Source organism: Macaca mulatta, chromosome 19 (assembly GCF_049350105.2).
Source record: "Macaca mulatta isolate MMU2019108-1 chromosome 19, T2T-MMU8v2.0, whole genome shotgun sequence".
Taxonomy (NCBI): Eukaryota; Metazoa; Chordata; class Mammalia; order Primates; family Cercopithecidae; genus Macaca; species Macaca mulatta.
This window is the reverse complement of record NC_133424.1, coordinates 41,814,560-41,840,942: the sequence shown is the minus strand read 5'-3', so window position 1 is coordinate 41,840,942 and position 26,383 is coordinate 41,814,560. Positions and strand designations below refer to the sequence as shown.

At 47.7% G+C, this 26,383-nt stretch overlaps 1 protein-coding gene across 13 annotated transcripts in view; it reads right to left on the bottom strand.

Moving 5' to 3' along the window:
* Window positions 1-26,383, bottom strand: part of ZNF536 (zinc finger protein 536) — a 488,422-nt gene that overhangs the window by 143,044 nt on the left and 318,995 nt on the right. For 8 of the 13 annotated variants that reach the window (XM_015123486.3, XM_028839572.2, XM_028839576.2 and 5 more), the window contains one exon: window positions 19,483-21,054. In XM_015123486.3, coding sequence (XP_014978972.1) covers window positions 19,483-21,054 — 1,572 coding nt within the window. Of the gene's footprint in view, window positions 1-10,552; window positions 11,455-19,482; window positions 21,055-26,383 lie in introns of those variants that run through there. The other 5 variants (XM_028839579.2, XM_077977123.1, XM_077977122.1 and 2 more) reach the window with 1 other exon arrangement.

The following is a 26,383-nucleotide window of genomic DNA, read 5'->3' as shown; positions in this document are numbered from 1 at the left end:
TTTTCTGTAGCAGACATGCAATGACAAAGCCCTAAATCTTTGCCCTCCTCACCAGAGTCCCAATGTGCCAGGACTAGGGGCCTGTCATCTCAACTGCCCTGAGCATTGCCAGTGTCATCAGCCAGGCCAACATCCCTTTCCATATGAACAGCTCAGCAGATTGGACCTGCCCCATATGCCTGCATTGGAAAACGATTGACAGGGAGCCCTGGAAATCCTCCCGAGTTTTTTTTTTTTTTTATTAGCAGTATTTATCACCTTCTCAAAATCAATTGCATATTTTAAATTAAAACAAATGACTATTTCTAGACTAATCAATACTTGCATCTTTGCCTTTTAAAAAGTAAAAAGTTTAATGTAAAGAAATCCTCATCTTTGCTTCCATCAATTCAATTTTAACATAATTCAATATTTAATAAATATAATCCTCTTTGTGCAGAACAATGTCATAGAAAATGCGAAAGATTTCATGGTATCCAAGATCTCGTGAGATGGAAAATGGTACCTCTTCCCCTGGAAACTCCCAACCTCTGGGTACTTTCCTCACTTCCTTCACATATCAGAAGCTGTTTATTCCTACGAAGTATAAAAAAAATGGGTTTATGTATTTAATGATTCTAAAACCAAAATGCTACCTACTATCGGCACAATTGCCATTTTTATCTCTTTAAACTTCTCCAGCTTGACGTTTCTAAAAGGGCAAAAGCAGAAAGCCCTTATATAATACCTAATTTGTACATCTGCGGTTTCTTTCAGACTGGCACAGGCACCATATGTTTTTAATTATCATAATAGCCCTAAAGAACCTGTTCTGTGGGAAACACATATGATCCTTTTATTACTGGTTTGTAATTTAAACAGTTTTAACAGAAAAGGTCTGGCTATCGGGGAGTGACAGGCTCAAAGGCCTAAGATCCCAGCCATCGACCTCTGGAAGCTCAAGTTCAGATCCCACCCACCGAGGGGGACCTCCTTCCCCCTGCCTGACAGAGGTAATTGGGCACATGTGAAGCGGCTCTGTAGGACCTTAAAAGACATAATCTGGGATCTCCAGTGACGCCGGGTTTTGGTCAGAGCCCGGCACAATGAGAATAAGGTTGATAAATATTATCCTGGTCTGACCTCTGCTGCTGTCGAGGTTGGGGGCAGGGAGGGGCAGCTGGAGCCCTCGGCCACCCACTCTCTGTGCTCGCCCAGACCTCAGGGAACAATTGCAAGGTGGGGGTCAGTTTTCTTCGGGGCCCTCTCACTGCGGGGGAAGGAGGGAGATGACAGGTTTTTGCTTTTATTCCCTGAGGCTGGAAAATGACTGAATAAATATAGCCCTAAAAAGAATTGATTCGCAGACTGTCACGTGGAAGGACTCAGTTATCACTGCGACTTTGTCATTTATGGAGAGGTGAGGACACTGAGGGGACAGGAGGAGATCTGCTCAGGGTCATGTGGCAGGTTCAAAGCCACTCGGGTCACAACCCAAGCACCTGGTCCCCACCCAGTGCCCCACCTGCGTGCTCCAGGACAGGGCTCCCCAGGCTCTGTCGCAGGTTAGGATCGCCCAGTCGCAGAATCGCTGCTCAGAAATGCCCCATTCCCTCCTGACATGAACCTGGCAGGCTGGCAGGAACTGGCTGTTGTTATGTACTGTTGGTTGGTTTCTTTATTTTTAATGCATCTCAAATGTGTATTAAAGGCACAGAAAAGCACCCACAAGGTGAGGCAGCTGAGTGGCCACTCCCAGGGACCTCCACAGCCCAGAGAGGCCAATCCCAGGAACCACCACTGCCCAGACAGGCCATTCCCAGGAACCTCCATTACCCAGAAAGGCCACACGTGGGGACCCCCACTACCCGGAAAGGCCACACACAGGGACCTCCACTGCATGGAAAGGCACACGCAGAGACCTCCACTGCCCAGAGAGGCCACTCCCAGGGACTTCTACTACCTGGGGAGGCCAAACGTGGGGACCTCCACTGTCCAGAGAGTCCACATGCAGGGACTTCCACTGTCCAGCCCCGAATCTCAGCCCTGCCCTATCGTTTACATGCTGAGTGATCTTTGGTGCGACAAGATGCTGTTCGGTGCCTCAGTTTCCCCATATTGAAAATGAGAATAATAAATACTCCATCTACATCCTCGGGTTTTCATGAGGATGAAATGTAAGAGTCTAATTTGCACTCTCATCTGTATGGGGCTTAGAACAGGACTTGGCACAGAGGAAGTCTTTACTATTTACAACTTTGCTTGGAAGGTTAGTGGGTGATTTCGGAGGACCAGATCCTGCTGCTGGGATAAAGGGAGCCGTTCCTTGGGCATGGAGATATTTTGGGGAAACAGTCATCTGCCCTAGACCCAGGATGCCCCCACATGGCTGGTTTTTGAATGGAACAAAACGTCCCGGTGGTAACTGATTCCTGGGTGACCCCTCATAGACAGTCAGGGTGTGGGGCAGGGTTAGGAGCCGTGGCCTACTGAATTTTCCTCTAGGCTGCCCAAAGGCCAGGACTGATTTTACATAGTTGCCATGAAAGTGACTTTCTTTATTCCACGATTGTTTGATTTTAGCATCCAAACATGACCTGGGATATTTTATTACTTGGATTGTGTTTTCTGTTTATTGGTGGTCCCAGCCTGACATTAGAAATGCTGTGTCTTGGAGGACTGGTGTGACGCGGTTGGCGACACTGATTGCTGTCATCTGTGAGATGGGCTATCAGGTTTAATGCTTGGCATCGGAGGTGTGTGTCTCAGGGAATTCCCCTCCCTGACTCTGCAACAGCTTTCTTCATGCCCGGTGTTCAGCTGGCCAAGCTGAGGCTCACAGGGGGCCCTGGAGTGGGAAGGTCATGACCTGAGGCGCTAGAAGAGCAGAAAATCACAGCAAGAGCAGACAACAGGCATTGGAGATGACAGAAGGTGGAAAGGTGGGAGGGGGTGAGGGTTGAAAATTCACCTGTTGTGCACAGTGTTCACTATTCAGGTGACGGATACACTAAAAGTACAAACTTCACATGCAACGTAAGGAATCTGCACGTCTACTCCCTAAATATATAAAAACAAACAGAAAATGTTTTAAAGAAAAAGAAAAAAGACTGTGGGCAAGCCGCCTTGCATCCCTTGGCCTCAGCTTCCTCATTCATAAAATGGGTTCTGATAATGACAGAGGGTGTCTGGTTATGCAGAAGTGGCTGGGGTCCAGAAGTGCTGAAGGCCTGGTGGGCCTGGGGGCTTCACAGGAGGGTGGGCCCACACCGGGGCAAGGCTCGGAGTAAGTCCAGTAGCAGGCCAAGTTTCCCCAGATCACCCCATCTTTCCTCCTCTGCAACATGCTCTCTCCCCGGGTCAGTAGATTCACTCAGCTGACCTCACCCTTGAAGAAGGAGGGCAGGGAGTCACAAGCCCATATCTGGCTTCCTAAATGACCCCAGAAGACCAAGAAGAAGCTATCAGATAAGTCAAAAAAAAAAAAAAAAAAAAAAAAAAAAAAAAAAAAAGGGAGTCTACACAGTCCCCACCCCAGAGGGGCCGAGCTTTCCTTTTGGCAATAAGAGGACCAGATGGCCACCCTCGTTTGAGATGTCAACGGTGACCTCCCAATGCAACAAACAGAAGTGCATCTTAATCAGAGTTCTTGCCGGACAAGGCAATGGCACGGACCCACCCCTCTAGGAAATAAGACCTTCTTAATCACAGCCCTGCAGCCATAGTGGCTGTTCTCCACCCCTGCCCGCCTGGTGCCAGCCCAGCTCTGGGCCCAGCCGAGCCCAGGCAGTAGTGGAGCGTCTCCCCGTTTCTAATCCTCGGAGTCATAACTCACATTACTTCCATCCCATCTGCACCCAGTGAAGGCAGAGCAGGGAAAAGAGCATAAAACACAAAGTTCCCACAGACAACATCTGTCTCAGTGCAAACAATGGACCATTATCTTGTAAATAATTCTGATTAAGCTGCAGCATTTCCTCCTGAAACTGGCGGTGGGAGTGGAGCAAGCGGGAGAAGGCGCTGCTGGAGCTCCAGCCCGAGCGCCAGGAGCTGCACTTGGGGGTCTCCCTGACCCTCCCCAACATCTCTACCCACAGCCACTGAGCACCCTTCTCCCCAGCCCGACCACCAGGACCACCAGCAGTGGGAGGACCCATCCCATCAGCCTGGGCACCTACAGCCCCAGGAGGCTTCAGGAAAGTTTCCCTGCCAGGATCCTTTGGTCTCTACTGGCCTCCTTTCTCTCTCTCTCTCTCTCTCTCTCTCTCTCTCTCTCTCCTCTTCACCCATTTCTTCCACTCTTTCCTCTCCTCCGGATGCAACCTCCATCATTTCTCTTCTACTCTCTTCTTACTTGTTTTCCCTCTCACCCCTTAGCCCTCAGGTCCTCTGTGGCACTCTCCTCCTCCTTTGGTGCCCCCATCCCAGGCCCCTGGGGCTACGCCTCCTCGCTGCCCCATCCCAGAGACACCTTGACATGGTGGGAATTATGTGTGTCCGTCTGGAGGTTCCAGGCCTGTGGGCCCCAGCCTGTCCTTGGGCTCATCTGCAGGAGTTGTCAGGCTGGGGAAGGGGCCCATAGGAATCCCTCTTCCCACCACTGGAGCATCCATCAGGCCCAGCGCCTCTCCCTCCTGTGTCTTCTGGGATGTGAGGTCAGCCTGCCTGGCAAACCCCAGTCCCATCACCCACCTCACACAACACTTCCTGTTGCAAAATCCAAAATCCACTGTCGCAAAATAAAACTGGGGACTTCACAAAACCACCCCAACATGACATCCAGGTGTTTAACCTGTGTGAATTAGAGGGGATCATTCACTTTGCAGGGGCATTTACCTCAAAAGCCTCAAAGAAATTCCCTTTGTGATTTAAAATTAAATTACTGGGTATCATTTAGAAAGGACAGTTCTAGAGCCCAAAGTCTTAATGTAATCCAAAAGCCACTGATACAAGAATCTTGGCCACCGATTGGCCACCAGAGATGATTTTTTAAAATTTCCTAATGGTAAATACTTTTTACCACTAGAAAACAGTGAAAACAGCTCAGTTGGAGCCAATGGGGGTGTGTCTGTCCATCGCAGGAATGGGCTTGTTGAATTATCATATGGGTTCCCCAACAGACCTCCAGATGTGTTCACCCCAGGGATGGGAAGAATCCCAGATGGGCCATCCAGAAAGAGGCCTTCCAGCGGTGAGTACAAATTGGCAAGGATGAGGGCGGGGCGCCATGATTTATAATAGCCTGCCCTGATTCTCCAGCCACTTGGCAGGGTTTTAGTGGGTTCTGGGTCTTCATCGAAGCTCTGCCTGGAGCCTACATGGCTTTCCGAAAGCCTAAAATAATTGAAATGAGGGTGACTCGACAACTTCCAAGTTCTTCATATTCACTTTATTCTCTTAAAGGATACACGAGTGCCTCATTTGATGGATGATAATACTGAGGCAATTGCATTAAGAAATGCCTATGACAAGATGTCCAGTTGAAAGCAAAAAGCCAAGGACTTGAGGGTTTCCCATGTGGAGATAGTGCATACTGTTCCAAACTACCCCGGGCTTGCAAGCCCAGAGTGATTTTGAGTGACCAAGGGAATTCTCAGGATGGAAAAGTGGAACGGTCACAGGCGCAGAAGGAAGTGAATGTGAACTGCTTCCATGCCCCATGTGTGCAAGATGAGAGCCTGAGCCCGCATCTCTCAGTGCCTGGGTTCCCACCCTCTAAGTGTGACGGGTACATGTATTGAAAGGAAGTAGGAGGCACTTATATCCAAAAGGGACCCCCCTGGATTCACACATTGGTATCTGCAAAGTGCTCGAAGATAACCTGATCATCATAAAAAATACAATCTTCTCAAGCTCAACTGTGAACTCAACAGGTTGAAAAAGAAAAGAGAAAAAAAGTCAAATAATCAGGTTTTTCTTGCACTTCCATGAGCTAAAAATCCAGTTTCATTGATCTCCTTTTCTCTTTTCTTTTCTTTTTCTGTTTTGACAGACTTCCAGAATTAAAAGAGAAAATCCTCAATGGTCTTCTTCTAATTTAATAGAAATATCTTCAGGATAAGGCAAGTTTTACATGCCAGTGCACTGGAATGGCAGATGGCCTTGCCCAAATGGAAATCCTGCACACTCTTATGTTTGTGGAAAACCAGAACATATCTCAGGGGCCCTACTGGTATGGGGACTCCAGGACTGACAGGGTCCCCATGGGTCATCTGAAAAGTGAGGACTAGAAAAGGGTGATGGAGACTATAGAGTTTAAGACGTAGGAGGATCCGGAGCAGACATCTGGAATGCTCCCTCCTTTAACTGTCAAGAAAATGCTGCCCAAAGAGGACACGTGAGTTGTCTAAGCTCCTTGGAACATGACTGCTGCGAGGTGCTTGGTCTCTTGACCCCCAGGCCAGCCTGCCAATCATTCTTCCAATAACCCGGCCCCTAAGCTGAGAGGCCACACCTTCCCTCCCCACAGGAGCCATGACATGCACATCTGTTCTCATCCATGGCTTTCGTTGGTCTGCGACTTTCTACAAGGGATCCAGGAGGGTGTAGAATCGTTCCCACTCGAAGCAGACACTGTTGGTTGTTGGTTCCTCACTCCTTCCCTTCTGATTATCTGGCAATGCCAATGGCCCCTTGCTTCTTTCTGCCTGAGGTCTTTCTCTCACTATGGGAAGGATGGTTGGCCATCAGGTGCACTGGAGGGACCCTTAGCTGCTGGGAGACACAGAGCTGGTGTGTAAATACCCCGGCTCCTTCAATACTTGAAGAGACTGTTCCAAGGGGAGCTCTACACAGTACCTTAGAGGACCCCCAAAGGGGCTGAGCCCCTATAGTCCTACAGTACTGACCCTCTCATGAGTGCATCTGTGCTTGTTGGTTTACCTGCCTTCTCTGTCTCCCTTCCCTGCTCCCTCACTCATGCTTCCTGGGTCACCTCCCACATCTACTGCCTGTATCCAGGTCCTTACCTCAGGATCTGCTCTAGGGAGACCCCATCTAGGTCACTGAAGAAGTCTTAGGGGATTGAGAGGACTAACGGCCCCTCTACTTGACAAGAAAGAACTCATCCTAGTGTGAGTCCCTAATTATCCACCGGGGCCACTCTGCACCCCAGCAAAACCACCTTCAGCCCTTCCCCACATGCAGGGCGCACCTTGGAGTGGCCTGTCCCGGTGGTCAGCCCCAGCTCTCTCCCCAGGACAGACAAATCCCTTGACTCAAGAAAAAACCGACTTGTCCATCATATAAAAAGAGCAATAATTTGGTAAATTAATTGCAAATTTGCTTTCCCCGCTTGGTTGCCTTTCTCCTTTTATGTGGATAATTGAGAGCATATTATGTTAATTTGACAACAACAGAAGTTCAAAAAGAAAACTTAACCTTGTGAGCAGTGAGTTACCATTAGATGGGTGTGTCTGGACAACTCCACAAAGAACATGAAAGACAAACCCCTCGTGAAGCCAGCCAATGTCTGGATGCACAAATGGCTATTTTTGCTAATGAAATAGCTGTGCAGAGTTCCCCAACTTTAACCTTGAAAATGCGCATCCCTTGCTCCAGAGGCAGAATCTGCTTACGCAGAGACAATATTGCCAATGCGCTGCTGCTGATTTGGGGATGTAATTTAATCATCGGGAAGTTTCTTTGAGAAAAAGTGACTATACTTATGGAATAATCATCTCCCAACATTTAGATTCTTTTTCTCCAACCAGAATATCTACAATCTCATCAAAGCAAACACACTTCCGAACATGTGTAAATAGAGAAGTGGATCTGAAGACTCTCTTACTGCAAGGCACTCTGCCCTTCCTTGGCCTCTCTCGTCTTAAGTCACAGATGTCTCCTTGGAACTCTGCTCCATATACTATGGGGCAGAGAGGGGGTCTCTGATCCAGACCAGGGGGTTCATGTTAGGAAGGGTCCGGGTCTCAGGCTGAGGGTAGATCCAATGGATGATGTTTATGTTTGCTCCAGGTTTGAATTCAAACAGGTGGGGCTTGTTATAATCCCATGTGTGGATGGGTGGTGGCTTAGGGGAAGGTGGGTTTGTTATAGTTCCATGTATGGATGGATGGTGGTTTACAGGGGACATGCTCTTGTTATAATCCCATGTGGGGATAGGTGATGGTTTACAGGGCACATGAGCTTATTATAATCCCATGTGGGGATGGGTGGTGGCTTGGGGGAAGATGGGCTTGTTATAATCCCATGTGGGGATGGGTGATGGCTTGGGGGAAGGTTGGCTTGTTACAATCCCACGTGGAGATGGACGATGGTTTACAGGGGAGGTGGGCTTGTTATATATCCATGTAGGGATGGATGGTGGTTTATGGGGGAGGTGTGGGGATGGATGGTAGTATACAGGGAAGGTGAGCTTGTTATAATAATCCCACTTGGGGATGGATGGTGACTTAGGGGGAAGGAACACACCAGAAACAGAATTCTCAACCCCTTTGCAGAGCTGTGAAATGAAGTTGGCTCATTCCACAGAACTGAATCCACCCAGCTCCCCGGCAAGCAGAAAACGGAATATTCCCAAGAACACGCAATTGGTGAGAAAGGAGTCATCACCCAGGGATGGGGGTGATGAGGAGGAGGTGGATGGGAAGCAGGGGGAGTGCACGGCGTGACTGCCCTGAAATGAGAAGATGGGGAGCAGGATGGAGCTGGCTTCATAAAAGTAGGAGAATGAGAATCCACACAGGCATCCTCTAAGCTTGAGAAGTTTCCACTGGGGAGCAACTCAGGAAATACCCCCTGCTTTAGAAACAGAAATGCTTCCGAGTCCCCCAGCTTGGAGATTCCATTAGGGGTATTGGGTCCCCGTGGAAAGGAAGAGAGAACAGCAGACGCCTGAATACATGGCTCCAGGGAGCCTTCCAGGCTGTCAACGCAAGGGGCTGGGAAGATCCGTTCCCTTCCGCAGCCTCTCCCTCACTGGCTTGGCACTCCCTCTGCCTCCAAAGCCCAGCCCCCCACGTCCCATCTATACCCCTCTGGGCTCCATCCCAGAAGGACTGGCAAAACCCATGGGAGCTGTGGTGCCCCAGGTTTGCAGGAAGTGGGCAGTGGGGTGTACATGACCAGCAATGCCAGGAACAGTGTGCTCAGCCCTGGACAGAGGCCCCGAGAAAAAGGCTGGGAGGAATTTTCCCTCGATGTGCACCCCATTCCCCTTGGGGCAGGTCCTCAGACTCAGGGGACATTGCAAATAAAGAAAAACCTCTCCTGGGGCCCTACTTCTTGTGCAGGCTTGGCCTACGTACACTGGCAGTGGAAACTGGCCCTGCCTAAATGTGGCCACGCAGACCTGGGGCCTGGAAGTTAGGGTCACTCACTTTACCTTTGCTAGGCATTTAGGGATCCATCACAGTTTCCATAGGAACCCATGGTACGCACTCCCAGCTTCATACGAAGGGAATCAGGCAGCAGTCGTGGGCGCTGACCACCAGGAAATCTGACAACCTTCTTCACAATCGACATTTTTCTCTTTGCAGCTTTTATCACGTCTTCTCAGACTCCGAATCTCTCACTTTTTACCTCTTTCCCAAAATAAGAGACAACCTAATGCCATAATGTGGTCTTTGGAGTCAGGGTCACTGGAAAAGGTGTTATGAGAAATACAGGAGGCAATGTTTCAACCAGCTAGGGTGATGCAATTGTCCTGTTGTGGAGGCCAGGGTTGTCCGATGGGCATTTCTGGCTTTCCGTTCCCTTGTTACACAGAGGACACTTTATTTATTTGGGGGTGTGAAGAACGGACTTGGGGCTTGAGATTGTGTCCTACCCCGAGTCCCCCAACAGGACCAGTTAGACAAGGGCGCAGGGATGGTCATTGAATTTAGAAGTTTACAAAACACACCCAAGCAAAGAAGCTTGGAAACACCGTTGAAATGGCAGGACCCTAAAGTCCAGCTCACGGACCACAAAACCAAGCAACACAAGCAAAAAGCAAAATCGGTCCTTCCCGTACCTCTCTCCCCACCAGGAGGCAAAGTGGAAGAACAGGCAAAAGCCTGTTGCAGCAAACACAGGTACAGCCCAAAAAGGTCAGCAGTATATAAAGATTCCACCTCCACGAATCCTGAGTCTCTTCATTACAAACTACCCCTTCACAGGATGAAAAGAACATGTTTAGATTTGCTGCAGGAAAGCTGGGTGTCAGTGTTTCCACATCTGGGATGGGGCATGATGACCTGCATACTCCGTGCCCAAGTACCCCCACCACCACCGCCCCAGCCACAGTTCCCGTGGGCGGTTGTGGGGCCTAGACACCTCAAAGTCACTTGCACAGAGAAACGGGCCCATGTCGCCTGACTCTCCCCCACCCGCCACAGTCATCCACCCAAATTGGAAGGTCCTTTTCCACTTGCATGTTTATGAATTGTTACTCACAGGACCCACCAAAGGGTGGATAGAAAAATGCAACGATCTGCCCAGGCAAACAGCCCAAGAAACAGGGTAAATGGCATTCCCTGAATGTCCTGTTGAGGCTTCCAACAGAGAGAAGAATGTCAGGGGGCGAGGGGGGTGTTGCGGAATGAGTTAACATAATGACTCAAAACTACACTAATGTTTCACAGCTTTTTTTTTTATTAGCAATACCAAGATAAGTTATTGAAGCATTTTTAGTATTATTTTACATTCCATTCATAAATGACCTAACTTGTAACTCAGCATACAGCACACTTAAAGATATAGTTTGACACTTATTCAGAAAGCTACAATTATTATAACTTACATGCCTTCATTACCAGGAACACCTTAATATATCTTCTAATTACTTCAACAATACTCTGTTCCAAAGCACACAATCACCCCGTACAAGTTTACACATTTTGCTTCAATCACCATTTTTAGGTTGTAGATGTCAAGGTGCTATTCACGGAAATTTTACTGTCATCTGCTCCTGGTTAATAGGACGACCTGACACAATATTAAACTAGCAATATTTCTGCTTAAATACTATGGAGAAAGAGAATTACTGCACTTTTCTGTATTCTTCTAAAGTGTTACAAAATACAGGACAATCAGACACAAGCAGTAATACCCACGAGACCATTGCAGGACCCACCTCTACACGCTCAGGTGAGCTGGTGGAACAGACCCCACCCCCAGCCAGGTTGCCCACAGGTGAAGGGATCTGTCATCCACCAGCAGTTGTCACTCAGGATTTATGACTTTGAGGGAGTTTTCTCTCCTGCTCAAGTTACTAAGCCTTTGCAATCCATGACTAATAGTGGAACATATGGGGTAATATTTTTAGCCTCTGATTCTCTGCTATATATACTGTAGGTTGGTGCGCCGTGTGTATACACATACCTATGCCAATAGTAATTATTTATTCAACACACATATGTGTATACATTCTTCTCTTGACTTTACACGATTAACAAGCTGCAGATAACCACCGAGGACCACGAACAGACAAGGGCAAGTCCAGATAGACCGACTAGGACAGGGAGTGTCACTTACCTGCAAGAAAATGTTCAGATTTATTAAATAATCCAGAAACCATCAGGGCTAGAGGCATTTGAAAGCAAGGGCAGGGCCACATTCCTTAATTGTTTAATGGAATGATGACAATAAAGTGGTATTTATAAAATTTGGTCCTTCTGTCTCTGGCTAAAGCAAGAATAGTCAACATGATTAGGGCAGGTTGGCAATTAGACGTAGAGGTGCTGTTGATCAGCACTAAGTAATAGGAGGTAATTACTGCTTATTTGAAACCTGGGCTTTGCACACAACATCTGAAATTAAAAAGAAAAAGAAAAAACCTGATGCCTTCAGCAGGTAAGATGTAGCCTGTGTCTAGATAGTTGTCAGTTTCAACCAACGCTTTGATTCAGCAGTTAAAAAGGTAGACGCCAAAGCTTAGACCCAGGGTACCTGCACCCACTTAAGAATGGATGTGTTCACACCATTCCTATTTCAGATGGCGGTGGCTGGGTCTGACTGGAGGGTTTACATTTCCTCAGTGATGTGGGTGTCTTTTCCTACAACAATCTCTTCTCTCAATACTCTCTTCCTTCCTCCCAATCTTAAGTCATTACCAGGGGCGGGAAAAGATATATATATATATATATATCTTTTTTTTTTTTAAACCAAAGAGGCTGATTGCCCTCTCCTCTCACCTAGGCTTGGTCCTGAGCAGTAGGATTCATGCAATCCAAAGAGAATATGGACATAGCAACTAAAATTAATACTACCAGACTTCTCTCCTGATTCAGAGGCCCTGTTGATTCAGCCAGTAGCTTTTGGAGCCAAAAATATGCAGCAAAAGGAAAGGAACATAAACAAGGCTAAATGTCACCAGTGTTTGCCGACTTACAGACACCATCCATTTGTTTGTTCTGAAATGACGAGTGGACCATTTGGCAAATACAATGGTATTCACACAACAGTTCTGTCATCCTGCAGTGCAAACGACATCACGTCAGTGGCATTCCCATTTAATTTAAAAAGAGGGAAGGAGAACAGAAGAAGAATGCCTTTGGAGTTTGGAGAGAGCTGCCATCCAGAGAGGCTGCCACTCCATCAGACACAGTGCATACAGCAGGGCTCTGGAGGAGGGTTGGGGAGAACCCGCTCCAGGTGCTGGAGATCCCAGGGGACATTGCCTGTGTTTGTCCCTCCAGAGTCAAAGAGAAAAGCTCTGCAGCAGGTTGCAAGGCAGCCAGCAGGGGCAGAACAGGGCAGTGATTTGCATTAACTCACAAGGTTCTGCCCTTGGACTTCAAGGCAGGCCAAATGGTCCTCCCTCCTGGGGTCTAATGTCAGGCCCTGGACACACAGTATGAATGAGAGCAGGCCAGACGGTAGAGGTCAATAGCTAATCTGTAAATTATCCAGTTGGGCAAAGGAGGTGAACGCAAAGGTGTGCTTTATCCATAGTCTCTGAGGCCAATCCATGTACGAATCAGCTCACAAAAAAGAAAAGGAAGAGGTATGAGAGCACATTTGTCTTTAAATAAAGTAAGGCGGCAGCAGAGACAAAAAGATCTTGCAGTGGCGATGCCCCAGGTATCCCACACCCCCAAGCCAATTGCCTTCTTGTGCTAGCTGGGTACAGCCTGCACTCCCACACACTTGGCAGATTGGAATTTTGTGGTTGTCTTCCTGTGCCATTTTCCTACCTTCACCTCCCTTGTTCATCAGAACCAGCAGGTTGTAGACTCTTGCACAAGATGAAAAATGTACCAGTAACCATAGACTGTGTATCACAGCCTACACTCAGGGTGTCTGAGCATCTGCGGCCCTCACTGTGTATTTCATACCCCAGCCATGGCCTCCTTACAGGTCTCTAACTGACTGCAGACCTTTGCCATTTCTCCGTCAAAGACTGAGGCGGGGCAGGACTCATTTCCTACCCCCAAGCACTTGCCTGGTATCAGTAACAGAATGGAGTAACCATTGGGATGGGAGGTCATCACAAAATTGCCAGAATCATCTTCAAAGCAAACTTCCCCACAAACCAAGAAAGAGCTATCAACTATGCATCACGGCCGAAGTGAGGAAATGAAACGTGCCTCTCTAACACTGATGGAGGTAAGGTTGATGGCTGCCGTGCTTAAGGGACAATTGCGACCTGAAGATGTTTGCACACTGACATCATCTCCTTGCAACAGTTTCAAGTGGATGCTGAGCTCCGCAACGTCATGCAAGCTCAACTGAGAAGCACTGATCCAAGCTCTTTTATCTCTATCGTCTATTTCATCCCTATGCTTCCTTCCATCAGTGAGGAAACAGGCTTTCACAGAGCAGGCTGGCTTCAGAGACAACACACAGCCACTGCCTCCTTCCTCTTCTGTGTGTGCTGGCTGTGAGGGGAGCAGCTCTGGGTTGCACTGTGCTGGGGTGTTCTCCTGGAAGTCTTTAATGTATATATACACAGAGGTGTGGTTTCCCAGAAACAAGGTACCAGCCCATCTGGGTCAACAAGTCCTCTACCTCTGGAAAGTCTCTCTCACGTCTCCGGCTTTGGCATTACCAGACCATGGATGGGGCCCTGCTGCTGATGATGAGAGGTTTCCCGTCACCATCTCACCGTCCAGTGGACTAACAGAGGACTAGTTTTCGCACGATACATTCCCTAGGGACGACCACGGGAACACATTCTTCTTTACACCAGAGCAGGTGTTGACCAACTAAGACCCTGTGGACCAATTCCAGTGCACCGCCTGTGTCAGTACCTAAAGTTCTAATAGAACGCAACCACAGCCGTCATTTTCCTATTGTCTACGGTGGCTGCAGTGCTACCTCCAAAGCAGAGTTGGGTTGTCACCACAGATACCCCATGGCCTGCGAGCCAATACTTTTATTCTTTGGCCCTTTAAGAAAATATTTGCTACCTGTTGCTTTAGACTGAGTAGCTGGTAAAACAGTAGGTATTGGCCAGGCATGGTGGCTCATGCCTATAATCCCAGCACTTTGGGAGGCTGAGGTGGGCGGATTACCTGAGGGCAGAAGTTCGAGACCAGCCTGACCAACGTGGTGAAACCCTGTCTCTACTAAAAATACAAAATTAGCCAGGTGTGGTGGCGCATGCCTGTAATCCCAGCTACTCGGGAGACTGAAGCAGGAGAATCACTTGAACCCAGGAGGCAGAAGTTGCAGTGAGCCAAGATCGTGCCCCTACACTCCAGTCTGGGCAACAGAGCAAAACTCCATCTTCGAAAAAAAGGAAAAAAAAAAGGTAGACTGCCTATGCCAAGAATGCCATAAGGCTTAGGGAGAAGAGAAGTCACATTTTAAGAGAGTTCAGCTTTGGTTGTCCTGGTTCATTCATCACACATTTAAAAATATGTAAGTTGAAGAGGTTTCAGTGGGCCTGAATTCTTGGGTGTGGGTCCCAATCATTTCACTAGCGTGGAAGCCCAGAGTACCCTTATTCCATAGTCTTGGGTATAATTTGGGTTGGGGAAGCCAGCTGCCCAATAACCTGAAGATGATAAGCTAGAGATGTTAGCACGACTGCTGTTAATGGGCTTGCATTCTCCCTCACTTCCTCCCAGGCCCATTGGGTCACTAGGTCTGGTAGCCACTGCACATAGGGCTTTGTGCCCACGATCAACATGCTGATATTTATTTATTTCATGTTTATTTTAGAGAAGGGGTCTCGCTCTGTCACCCAGGCTTGAGTGCAATGTCACAATCCTAGCTCACAGCGGCCTTGAACTCCTGGGTTTAAGCGACGCCCCTCCCTCGGCCTCCCAGAGTGCTGGGATTACAGGTGTGAGCCGCAGTGCCTGCCCTCAGCCTGCTCACAGATGCTCCCAGTTCAGCCAGGTTTCCCTGGGTGGCAGTCACTACACAAGCAGAGCTCCTTGGGGCAAAGGGAAGTGTGTTCTTTTCCCTGCTTTCCCGTTCATCTGTTACTCATTCTTCTCTGTCCTGCCTACCCCTGGGTCCACCAAAGGACACAGTGCAAAGCCTGCTTGGGAGACCTGACACACAACAACTCCATGCCCTGGCCGTCTCTCTTAGGTTTGAAAGGCAAGGAGTAAGGGTGATCTGGTTGCTATCCAAATCCACAAAATCCCGGATAAAACACACTCTTTAACCGCTCCATGCAGCGGGCCCCATGGGTGCTGTGCAGACCAGCCTTGGTGCTGTGTGCACAGGGAAGCTTGCCCCTTCCAAGCCAAGTGCCGACCCAACAATGCATTAGCGTTTCTCTAGCTGGACTGGGCTTGTCTGCCTTGCTTTGTCCATGGATGCAAATACTGCTCTGGCCTTCCTCTCTCTGCCTTTCAATACTCATGTGGAGCCTGTCCCATTACAAAACCAAGGTCAAACATTCCAATAAAACCAAGGGCACCTCCGAGTTCTCCGATAGCACTGGAGCACCCTTGTATGTTATGTTCTTTCACAGAATAAAGAAATGTGACTCGTTCCTGGAGACTGGAAGTCACCTCAAGAAACTAAGGATTTGATAGGAGTGGGATTTCCTATAATGAGATCAGACCCCTAGTGGGATCTGACCCACTGTGGAAACAAGGATGCCTGTCCTCTGGCTTAATCCAAGATGGCTTAACCTCTTCCTTGGGATTATTATAATATGTCCCTGACAGGCAGTGTGCTATCCTCTGTGGAAAGAGCTTTAGAAAATTCCCACTCAAGCTCTCGACACTGTCATATGCAACAGGCGTCTCCCCACCCAAATGGCTGGGTTGGCTTCTCCCCTCGATGGCTCTCCTTCTGCACCAGAGCTAGGAATCCACTGGCTGTTAGGATAGGCAGGGCACACTGGCCAGGACCCTGGCTCTATGGCACCAAGGAATTTAGGACCAGAGTTTTAAAAGTTAGGAAGAAGGCATGCACAAATGACAGAAGATCCTGAAAGTACAGCCTGCAATATGAGTATCACCCACAGACTAGGGTGAGACACCACCTTCTCCAAATCAACAGCAAGGGCTGAAGGAGCTGCTGAGATCTGTGGGGAGTTTATATAATTTGAACTAGGTATTTCTGATGCTTCTTCAAACACTTTTACACCCCTTGAGAACAGAGCTCTTCCTTAAGAAACACAGGAACATTAGCTCCTCCTATAAGCCTGTTTCTATAATCATGAAAGTGGGGATTTAGGTTTACTAACCAGACAAAACCAGCCCTGAACTTTATCCATCTGAAATGAGAAATCTAGGAATGATGCTTTGGTCTGACAAAGCCCAGATTCTTAAGGAGAAATAGTGATCATCCTGGTAGGCAGATTTAGAAACTCGTATCTACTTTGAGTGAAGAAGAGAAGGAGGAATAAACATTAGAAATATTTTATTCATTGTGCCAATATCACTTCCACCCTCGCAAAGGGAAGCTAGTGGGGGTTTAAGGCTTACAAATGTCACTTGTGCTTCCTGTCATGCTAAAAAGAGAGTGAATTACACTACTTAAGAAACAAACAAACAAACAAAAAACAGCCCATGTGGATTTATGTGTCCTCCTAGATGGTAACTTTTAGAAAGGATGAATATGTCTGGACCTTCTGGGATACCACAGTCGCCCGCAAGAAAATGAGAAGAGAACTGCAATTATGGTGGGCCAGATATGGGGGGAGTGGGATGAGAACTGGCAGAGCCAGACCCATCCTAGAGGCAAGAGGGCAGTGGCCCTATCCCCAGGCAAATGCAAGAGCCAGGGAGGATCTTTTCCTGCCTGTTCCCAAACTAAAGCAAGAGGAGGCAGAAGAAATGGGGCCAAACAGAATGCAGAACTCACACTCTCTAAAAATAGGCAGCTTGTGGCCAGAGTCAGTTTCAGCATCTTCCCAGGAGTGGAAGGCGGGACAAGGGGCCTGAACCCTCTGATGCAGAAGCAACCAGGAAGCCTTCAAGCTTGGCTGGCATGAGGGTCCCCAAGTCCCATGAAAGAGGTGGGGGGTGAGGGGCACAGCTTACATCCCTGGGTCTGCTGCCCAAAGGCTGAAAGGTGGACTAGGCAACCGGGCTTGCACATAGTGGGGAAATGTCAGGGGCGTGTTGTGTGCTGCTGTTTTGGGAAAAGGTGAGAAGTGCCTAAGAGCTTGCAGCCCATAGAGAAAAGGCTCTCAAGACCCGGCAGGCTCCCTGACGTTGGCTTCCCATTCAACCTTGCCTGGTGCGAAAGGATACCATTGGGCAAACTTCCTCGAGCCAGGCAGCCTTCCTTCATTACTGATAGGAAGATGGGAAAATTAATAGGGGTAATATGAGCTCATTTCAATAATAATGAGCTCATGAACATGCCAGGTTTTGATCTTTTCTGATGCATGGATTCCTGGCAGGAACTATGGTCCTACGTAGGTAGTTGAAAGAACTGAAAATAGACTTAAAAAAAAAGGCTCTAAACAACAATAAAAAAGAAACCACCCCAATCACAAACCTAAAACAACAATGAAAAAAAAAAAAAAAAAGCCTTAAACATTGCTCCACCAGTTAAAAAAAAAAGGAAAAAATTTGGACTGACATAAAACACTTTTTTCCCTTCTTTTAAGTATTGTTTTTAACGGCTTCAAAAGTAATGAATTGTATGTGGCTAAAAATAGATCTGGGGGTAGTGGTTAATGGGGCCTTGTGAATCATTCAGCATAAGGAACTGTCAATATTTTTTTGAGCTGTCAGAAATCCATTTAGTGATTTTCGACAATTCAAAAAAATATTTCTGACCGCTTGATTCAGTTCCTAGTGAATTAGGGAAGAAGAGGAATAAAAGAAATATATCAATCTAAATTATGAACCCAGAGTCTAGCTTCCTGAATTCTGCTCTGTGCTTAAAGGAACAACACGATGTTGAGGTTCAAAAATATTCTCTTCTATTTTTCCCCTTCCTTCCCTTTTCTTTCCTTTCTTCCTTCTTTCCTTCCTCCCTCCTTCCTTCCTTCCTTCTTTCCTTCCTTCCTTCCTTCTCTCCCTCCCTCCCTTCCTTCTTTCCATCCTGCCTTCCTGCCTTCCTGCCTTCCTGCCTCCCTGCCTTCCTGCCTGCCTTCCACAGGTGAAGTGAAATTATAGATATCCATTCATAAATTACAGATGGAAAGGTATCATGGTCATTTGTCTCTGGTGAGGATATTTGGGGCTGGTTTCAAACAGAAGAATATGTTGAGCTTCTTTTCAGAGAAAGGCTTTCAAATACGGATATCTGGGTGCCAAGAGAATGACTTTGATTCCCCCTGACCACCCCAACATTCATTTGATCCAAACCTAGTCCTTAAATTTATCATTATGTTCTAAAATCTGGAATTCCTTTGGGGTACCCATATGCTTTAAGGAGCTAAAGAAGTGTCAGTTTGCTACAGGATCAGACAAGCATGAATCCAAGATGCACAGGGTCACATCACTACTGTTCAGGGACTTCACAATGTACATGTCTTGTTAGAACAACAGACAGACAGGTGAACAGACAGACAAACAGAAGGCAAGCGCAGAAGGCCAAAGTCACAGTAACCGCCATTTGGTTTGTCTAAAAATGAGTCACAAACACCCAGAAACCATCTCCCTCTTTGGAGAGAAGGTCGCTTTATTTCTATACTGTGGTTAGTGTGATATGATTTTAGTATCCTCTAAGTCAATAAAAGACAAGTTTAAGAAAGCAGATTTGGCTTAGCAAAGCAGTAAGGAATTGTCTTTAGGCATCTTTTGCATAAATTGAAAAACTGAAGAATTTGCAAGTTACCATGTCTCTTTTCATTTTTGTTTTGTAAGTTGATTTTCCCCCCTTCAAGTTCTAGATGGCAAACAGGAGTAGTTCACATGGTGAAAGACCACCCCCTTTTCCATGCCTTCTGTACAGGCATTTTAGCACATTATAATGCCAATTGGAACACAAAAGTATGAGTTCTAAAACTTCTAAACAAAATGGACTTTTATGATTGTCTACATTGCAGATACAGCATTGAGGGTTTTTTCTAATATTTCATTCAAAATTTGCTCATGGATAAGTCTACCCCATTTTTGTTTTAAAAAAAATGCACAATTCAGCACTGATGTTTTGGGAAATGAACTATAGGAAGAGGATTCTAAAACTTACCACACAAGTCTGGCCTCTTGATACATCCAGAATTTGCTGTGCTACTTGCAAGTCCATTAAAGGCTGCTAAGCCATCAGAGCTGTAGGCCCTGAGGACCGACAGCATGTTCATCGGCTTGTCCAGGCTCTGCGGCCCCCGCTCCGGCTTTGGCAGGCCCGCCAAGGGGTCCTGGGCTTGGAGAAGACCCTGGCTATGCCACTGCTTCTCCGGTGCTTGGGATAAAGGTGAGACCAGTCCTTGGACGGGCTGGGGGGCGCCTGTGGGCTGCAGGCTGTCCCCGCCATCACTGCTGCTGTCTTTGCTGAGGGCAGACAGGGGCTTGGTCATCATTTCCGGTTCGGTTTCAACATCCTCTTCATCGTTGTTCTCTCCCTTGGAGGAGTCCATGTCCTCTGAGGAGGCGATGTCAGAGAGGTCATCAGTAGTGTTCTTACTCGTGGTTTCGGGGATCAGGATGGGGGCATCCTCTTCAGAGTGGGCCTTTCCATCAGGCTCCTTGTTGGGGCAGGAACTGGAGGCCCCCGAGCCAACCATGCCTGGGTAAACACCAAACTGCTTGTAGAAGTCGGATGGGAAGTTACAAAATGCAGGGTCCACGTGGCTGGTCCATGTGCCGCTCTTCTGCTCCCCCAGAGTCTCCTTGACCTGACCTTGGGCCATCTTCTCAGAAGCAGAGTCTAGAGAGCCAATCATACTGGAGAGGCCCATGTCTTTGTTTGATTGTACTGAGGGCAGCAGGGCCATCTTACTCGCCTCCCGGGCTTGGTCTTTGCAGTTGACTGTGACCCCGATAGTGTTATCTTTGCGTTTCGCTTTGCCCAGGTGGTTGGCCTGGAGATGCAGGGCCATGAGCTCCATGGAGGACGTTGTGAAAGCACAAAACAAGCAGCCGTGCCACGCGATGCTGTCCTGCACAGTTACCGAGGAGCCCGGGAGGGAGGCGGCATCTGGCCGCACAGACAAGTCTAGGGGTTCATACTGAGATTTCTCGGACTTCCTCTGGGAGGACTTGCCACTGGGTTTCTCCTCGCCACCATCCACTCCGTGGACTTTCATGGAAGGGGGGTCAGCCAGGGCTTTGTCCTTCACGTCCTTCTCCTTCTTCAAGGAACTGAGGACAAAGCTGTCCATGAAAGCTTGCAAGGACCCTTGGAAATTCACACCGTTGCTCACGATGCTTTGATAAGCTCTTCCAATCTCGGAGAAGTGAGTGCTTTTGGCAGGAAGGTCGGCGCCTTTCAGAGCATCTGAGGGGATCTCTGAAGACATGCCGGTGGCCTGCCCCGAGTGATCTCCGGACGAGAGCACCCCTGATGTCCACTGCTGAGATGCAGGGCCTCCTCTGAAGTCGATTCCAGGGAGACCCTTGAAGGCGCCCCTCAGGATGTCTGGCCTGATGAACAGAGAAGCTTTGCTTGACATCTCGTCCTTGTGGTCCTGATTCGGGGGCTGCCCAGACAGCGGCCCAGCCCCATTCTGCCGCTCCCGGTGGTGTCGCTCTAAGTGGTATTTTAAGGACGCTGACTGCGTGCCGGCATAGTCACAGTGCGGACACTTGTAGGGTTTCTCACCTGCAAGATTTTGATATAAGAAAAAAAAGAGGCGTTTATCTCATTTTCGTGTGCTGAACGAGGCTGGAAGGATCAACATTTGTTCTTTGAAACAAAGCAGCTCAAACTAATAATTAGAGAACAACTGTTTTTTAATAGAAGAATAATTCGTACTCTTAAGCTTTTTTAATGATTTTGTACCATTTGGGACTATTCAGGAATGACATACTATCTACACACAATTAGCTATCTTTTTCTTTATCTAACATGTGAAAACGGCTGTAGATTTAAAAGCTATGATTATGAAAATTAAGCATAATAATTTCAGCCACAGTGATCATTAAAAGTAGAAGTTTAAAAAGAGAAAGTATGTAACAAATGGGTGGTTGCAATATTTTGTGTATACAATAGCTCTAAAATTTGTTTAAATTATACACATGGAAACCATTTTTAAACCTAAAAATTTTATGGCACTGTTACGCAAGACTGAAATGAATGATTTAAGTCTTGCTCTGCAGTAAATCATGGATATAATTAGCAAATGGCATACTGCACAAGTAATTTATCATTATTTGGAGGGCACCATTCCAGACGGGCTCAGATATCTGCAGACCTACTGCACTGTTTCTAAATAAAGAACTATAAATACAGATTCTATAAAATATTAATACCATTACAGTGCATTATGATTGCAGCATGTAAAGACATATAGTTAAGATAAAAAGCAGTCAATAAAACTTAAAAGAAAATGAGTAATAAAAAGGCACAAAATATATTTAGTTTCTGTATTTGAAATTAACATTATCTACTGGTCTTTGTAGTGCCTTAAATTTGTACTAATGGCAAACCTAATGCTCCGGTAGTAAAATGTGTAATTTACCTATAATAAGCGCTTTCTAGAGAATAAAAATAGCTTTAAAGAGTGTTTTAAAACATATAAGATAATTTTCATGAATTAAATATTTACTTAAATTCAACACCCCCAACTTCTATTGTTCTTTTCACAATGTGGAAAGATACCAGAAGAGACAACTTACATTTGCTGGCATTGGGGGATAGAGAAGGGAAAGAAGGTAAATGACTGCAGATTTAAATATATTTCAAGAATTTGTTAGCAATCCCAGGGCTTTTCTAGACTTTGCAATCAAAAGGCTCTCTGGAAGGAATGGGGACTGTGACAGTCCCCACTCTCTTATTCACAATGCTGCCCTGTCGATATCCACAATTATTTCTTCAAGGAACCTCAACTATTCCCCCTCCTCTTCCTCTGCTCTATTATAAAATAGACTGATCTAAAAAGTAACAGCAAATCATCAGTGAATGGTGTCTTCTGAAGACATTTCACTGTGTCTAATCTCAGCAGAAGGCATGAGTCCCAGTCCTCCAGGCACAGGGCATTTGGGGGCATGGACTTTGTGAGCAAGAGGGCCACCACCCTGGCTCTGAGCAGGAGATGACACGTCATGTCTGAGCAGGAGATGCCAGAGCCATGGACACCCTGCCTGCCTTATCAGAACAAGGGTGTCAGGTGCTATGAGCCGCTGAGATCTCTCCTGGACACTTTCAGAGGTGGCCCTTAAGTCTAGGAAGGGAACCCAGCAGCGAATCCGTTTCTCTAAACATAAAGGTCACAGTCATCTCTAACTAGACCAATGACATGGATCTAGGAGGAAGTCTCTATCCCTTTTGGGGTAAAGGTCCAGAGAATTTCAGGCAGTATTTTCCCACTTCTTGGAGTCAGTCCCGGGTTAGACTCAGACTCATTGAGCTACTGCTTTTTAGACATCGCATCGCAGGCCAGGCTGGGATGGGGCACTTCTGGGCAGCAGGATGTCACAGCTGATTCAGCTTACCTGGAAGCCCAGTGATCAGGTGTGACAGAGGCAGTACCTGAAACTTAGAGGGGTTGTGATGGGACCCGCAGCAGGCAGGCCTACCTAGAAACTCAGGATCCTGGGCTACGGGTGAGAGCAAACCCTGCGGGAGGCTCCGGGCGATGAAAGCCTGCAGAGGTGAGGCCCGCAGGTGCCGGGTGGGACTCAGGCTGTGTTTAGAAATGCACCTGGAAATGATTATGTGCATCTGGCAGGCAAAGGGGCCGTAGAGAAAACATGGGCATTCATTAGCGGGAGTTAAAGAGGGGGAATGTGGACTTTCCTCTCAAGCCTGGGGATGTGGAGAGCTGCCTTTCTGGGTAGGGATGCACAGAGGATGTGCATGTCTATTTCCAACCGATACAGGTTTGAAAGGCACATGGGAGACTGAGCGTGGTGGCTCACACCTGTAATCCCAGCACTTTGGGAGGCCGAGGCAGACAGATCACGAGGTCAGGAGATCCAGACCATCCTGGCTAACATGGCGAAACCCCGTCTCTACTAAAAATACAAAAAATTAGCTGGGTGTGGTGGCGGGCGCCTGTAGTCCCAGCTGCTCGGGAGGCTGAGGCAGGAGAATGGCGTGAACCCGGGAGGTGGAGCTTGCAGTGAGCCGAGATCGCACCACTGCACTCCAGTCTGGGAGACAGAGCGAGACTCCATCTCCAAAAAAAAAAAAAAAAAAAAGAAGGAATACAGGAGCGGTAGTACTCAAACTGTATTGTCCATGTATTGTGCATTAGAACCAGCAGGGGAATGTGCTAAGACACCAGTTCTGGCCCTAAGGCATAGCGGTTCTGATTCCCTGGGTCTGGGGTGGGGGCAGAAGTTGAAGTTGGCCTTCTAAGTGTCCCTGATGATTCTGATGCAGACAGTGTAAAGACAACCCCTTGAAAAACCAACCTGGAATTGCCTTGGGGTCTTGACAAAGTGCTGATACCTGGTCCCTCCTCCCCACATTCTGAGTTAATTGGCCAAAGATGCAAACTTGGTTTTAGGATCTTTCGGGACTTTCCCAGGTGGCCCTCTGTGGATCCTGAGTGGGGAACCATTGTAGGCAGCCTTCCTTGGAAGTGCCTTTGAAGTGGGAACCATGAATGGTTCAGCAGGGAGGACAGTCTAGACCTCAGGAGGTATTTGAGAATCTGGACTAGGGACTGGACACCCATGCTACTCTGAACTCCACTGGACACAGAATCCCAGTCTTGGGACTTTTTCTTCCTCAACCTGTAATAAGACATGTTGAAGCATGTGTTCTATGGGGTCTTATCCCAATCCTAAGCTCACTTAGGAGCTAAACTAAGTGTCCTGAATAGAGCCAGTAATACTCGTAAACATACGTGTCACCCACTGACTCAGAAACCTTCAGTTTGATTCACACACATTTTTTGATGGAATGAACCAATGGATGAATGAATAAACACCTGCAACCTCCCTTCTTGGCCCTGGAAACTGAGTAAAAACCAAAGAGCCAGGTCCCCTGCTCTCATGTCTTTTGGAGGAGACATATCATATAATAGGCTAGCAGAGTTCACACACATGCACTCACTCTCACACTCACACACAGCATGCGGGTGTGCAGGAGGACAGCACCCCTTCACTCCACCCACTGTCTTTAGAGTTCAAAATAGGCCTTGGCCCTCACAGCTCCAGAGAATAAAAGCCAGAGCTGAGAAACAAGAAAGGCTAATTCCTAGCACTGGAGTCTCCACGGGCCCAGGCCTGGTGAATTAGGGGCTGCTTCATGAGCTTTCAAGGGTTTTCTGAGTGCACGTGCTATGCAAGGTTCTAGAAAGCTCTCCACCCACGCTTCCTCTGCCTTCTGCACTGGGATGAAAGGGCTGCCCTGCTCTTTCTGTCCATTTCTCTATACAGTTCCACCTCCTGCCGGGTCGCTAAAGGGCTTGGTTTGGGTGGCTTCTTCCGATCGTTCCAATTCCTCAGCTAAGTGCTCCGCACGTTGTTCCAGGGCATAAACCCTTCCCCTTTGGATTTATGTTCACAACGAAACAAGCTCAATTTTAATTTCCTCATAATCGCTAAATGATTGGAAGAACCACTCCTGCCCTCTGTCTCAAAGCCCTCTCTCCCCTGTCTGGGCTTCCTATCCAAAAAGGGGCACAGGGAAATGCTTTAAAGATGAAAGTGAGCCCCGGCCAGGGTGTGTTTCTAGCCAGGTACATCCAGGGGCTGAGCTGGGAACCTCCTTAGAACCCCAGCAGCCCCAGGGCCTTGTGCTCCACTGGAAACATCCCAGCTGTTTCCCCGGCATTCTTTCCCCAAAGGGCCCATTTCAGAGTGCTCAGAAGGCAAACTTCTCACAATGTTGGCCTAGATGGGGTGGGGCAGCAACCTGGCGGAGAGGCCTAACAGCACACTTCACAGCCTCCAGGGCACGGTCTATGTCTGCTCTTTCATTTGGCTGGCACAGGCAGATGCTGAGTCTACCTCAGCTGAGAACGGCTTCCCAGCCAAGGTCTCTGCATCTGGATGCACTCTTCTGCCCAAGCTCTCTGGGCTAACTCTAGCAAATCCCAGGCCTCCAGGCATGGCCAGATCCATGCCAAAGGAGCCAGGCGTTGGACCTGCCTAGCCCTGCCCAACCAAGGCTGGACTCTGCCTGAGACTCAGGCCTGCATTGCCTGGGCGGCCCCAAGGTACAGGCAGCCCCAGACCCTGCCAGCAGCTCTGTCTAGTTGATTGATTGGCCACTTAGGCCATAAATGAGTCCCATCTACTGAGGGGATGACTCAGGTTGTCTCCCAAGGTTTCCAGGGGGTCCTGAGCCCTCTGGTGACCTCCATGATGTTTGTGGTTCATTGCTTTGTGTTTATCTGTTATAGGTGCCACACACTCGCATGCAGGCAGAACCAGGCAGATTAGATGAGTATGCAAAACAGCCATTCTCTCCTGGAGCACAGTGTCACTCAACTCTAACCAACTGTGGGCACTACAACCTTTGATTTTCCAAGAAAAGTCTTGGCCAGGCATGGTGGCCCAGGCTTGTAACACAGGGAGACCTCATCTCCACAAAAAATTTAAAAGTTAAGCAGGTGTGGTGGCACACAACTGTGGTCTAAGCTACTTGGGAGGCTGAGGCAGGAGGATCGCTTGAGTCCAGGAGTTGAAGGCTGCAGTGAACTATGATTGCACCACTGCACAACGGCCTGGGTGATAGAGTGAGACCCTGTCTCTAAAATAAAGAAAAGAATAAAAGAAAAGTATCATATCTATGAGATATCTGTGTGCAGTATCTTAATTTTTAAATATTGGTACCTATCTCAAAACTTCTCAAACACTGAAGGGTCACAGAGCTCTATTTTACAGATGGGATCTGGAGCAGGCAGTTATTGTGAAATGTGCAGAAGAGAACCCTTTGCCCACTGAAGGAAGCAGCCACAAACACTGGTAGCCTTCTGCAGGGAAACCTCTCACTATATTTTAAAGAAGTAAGATGTGGGCCCAAACAATGCATT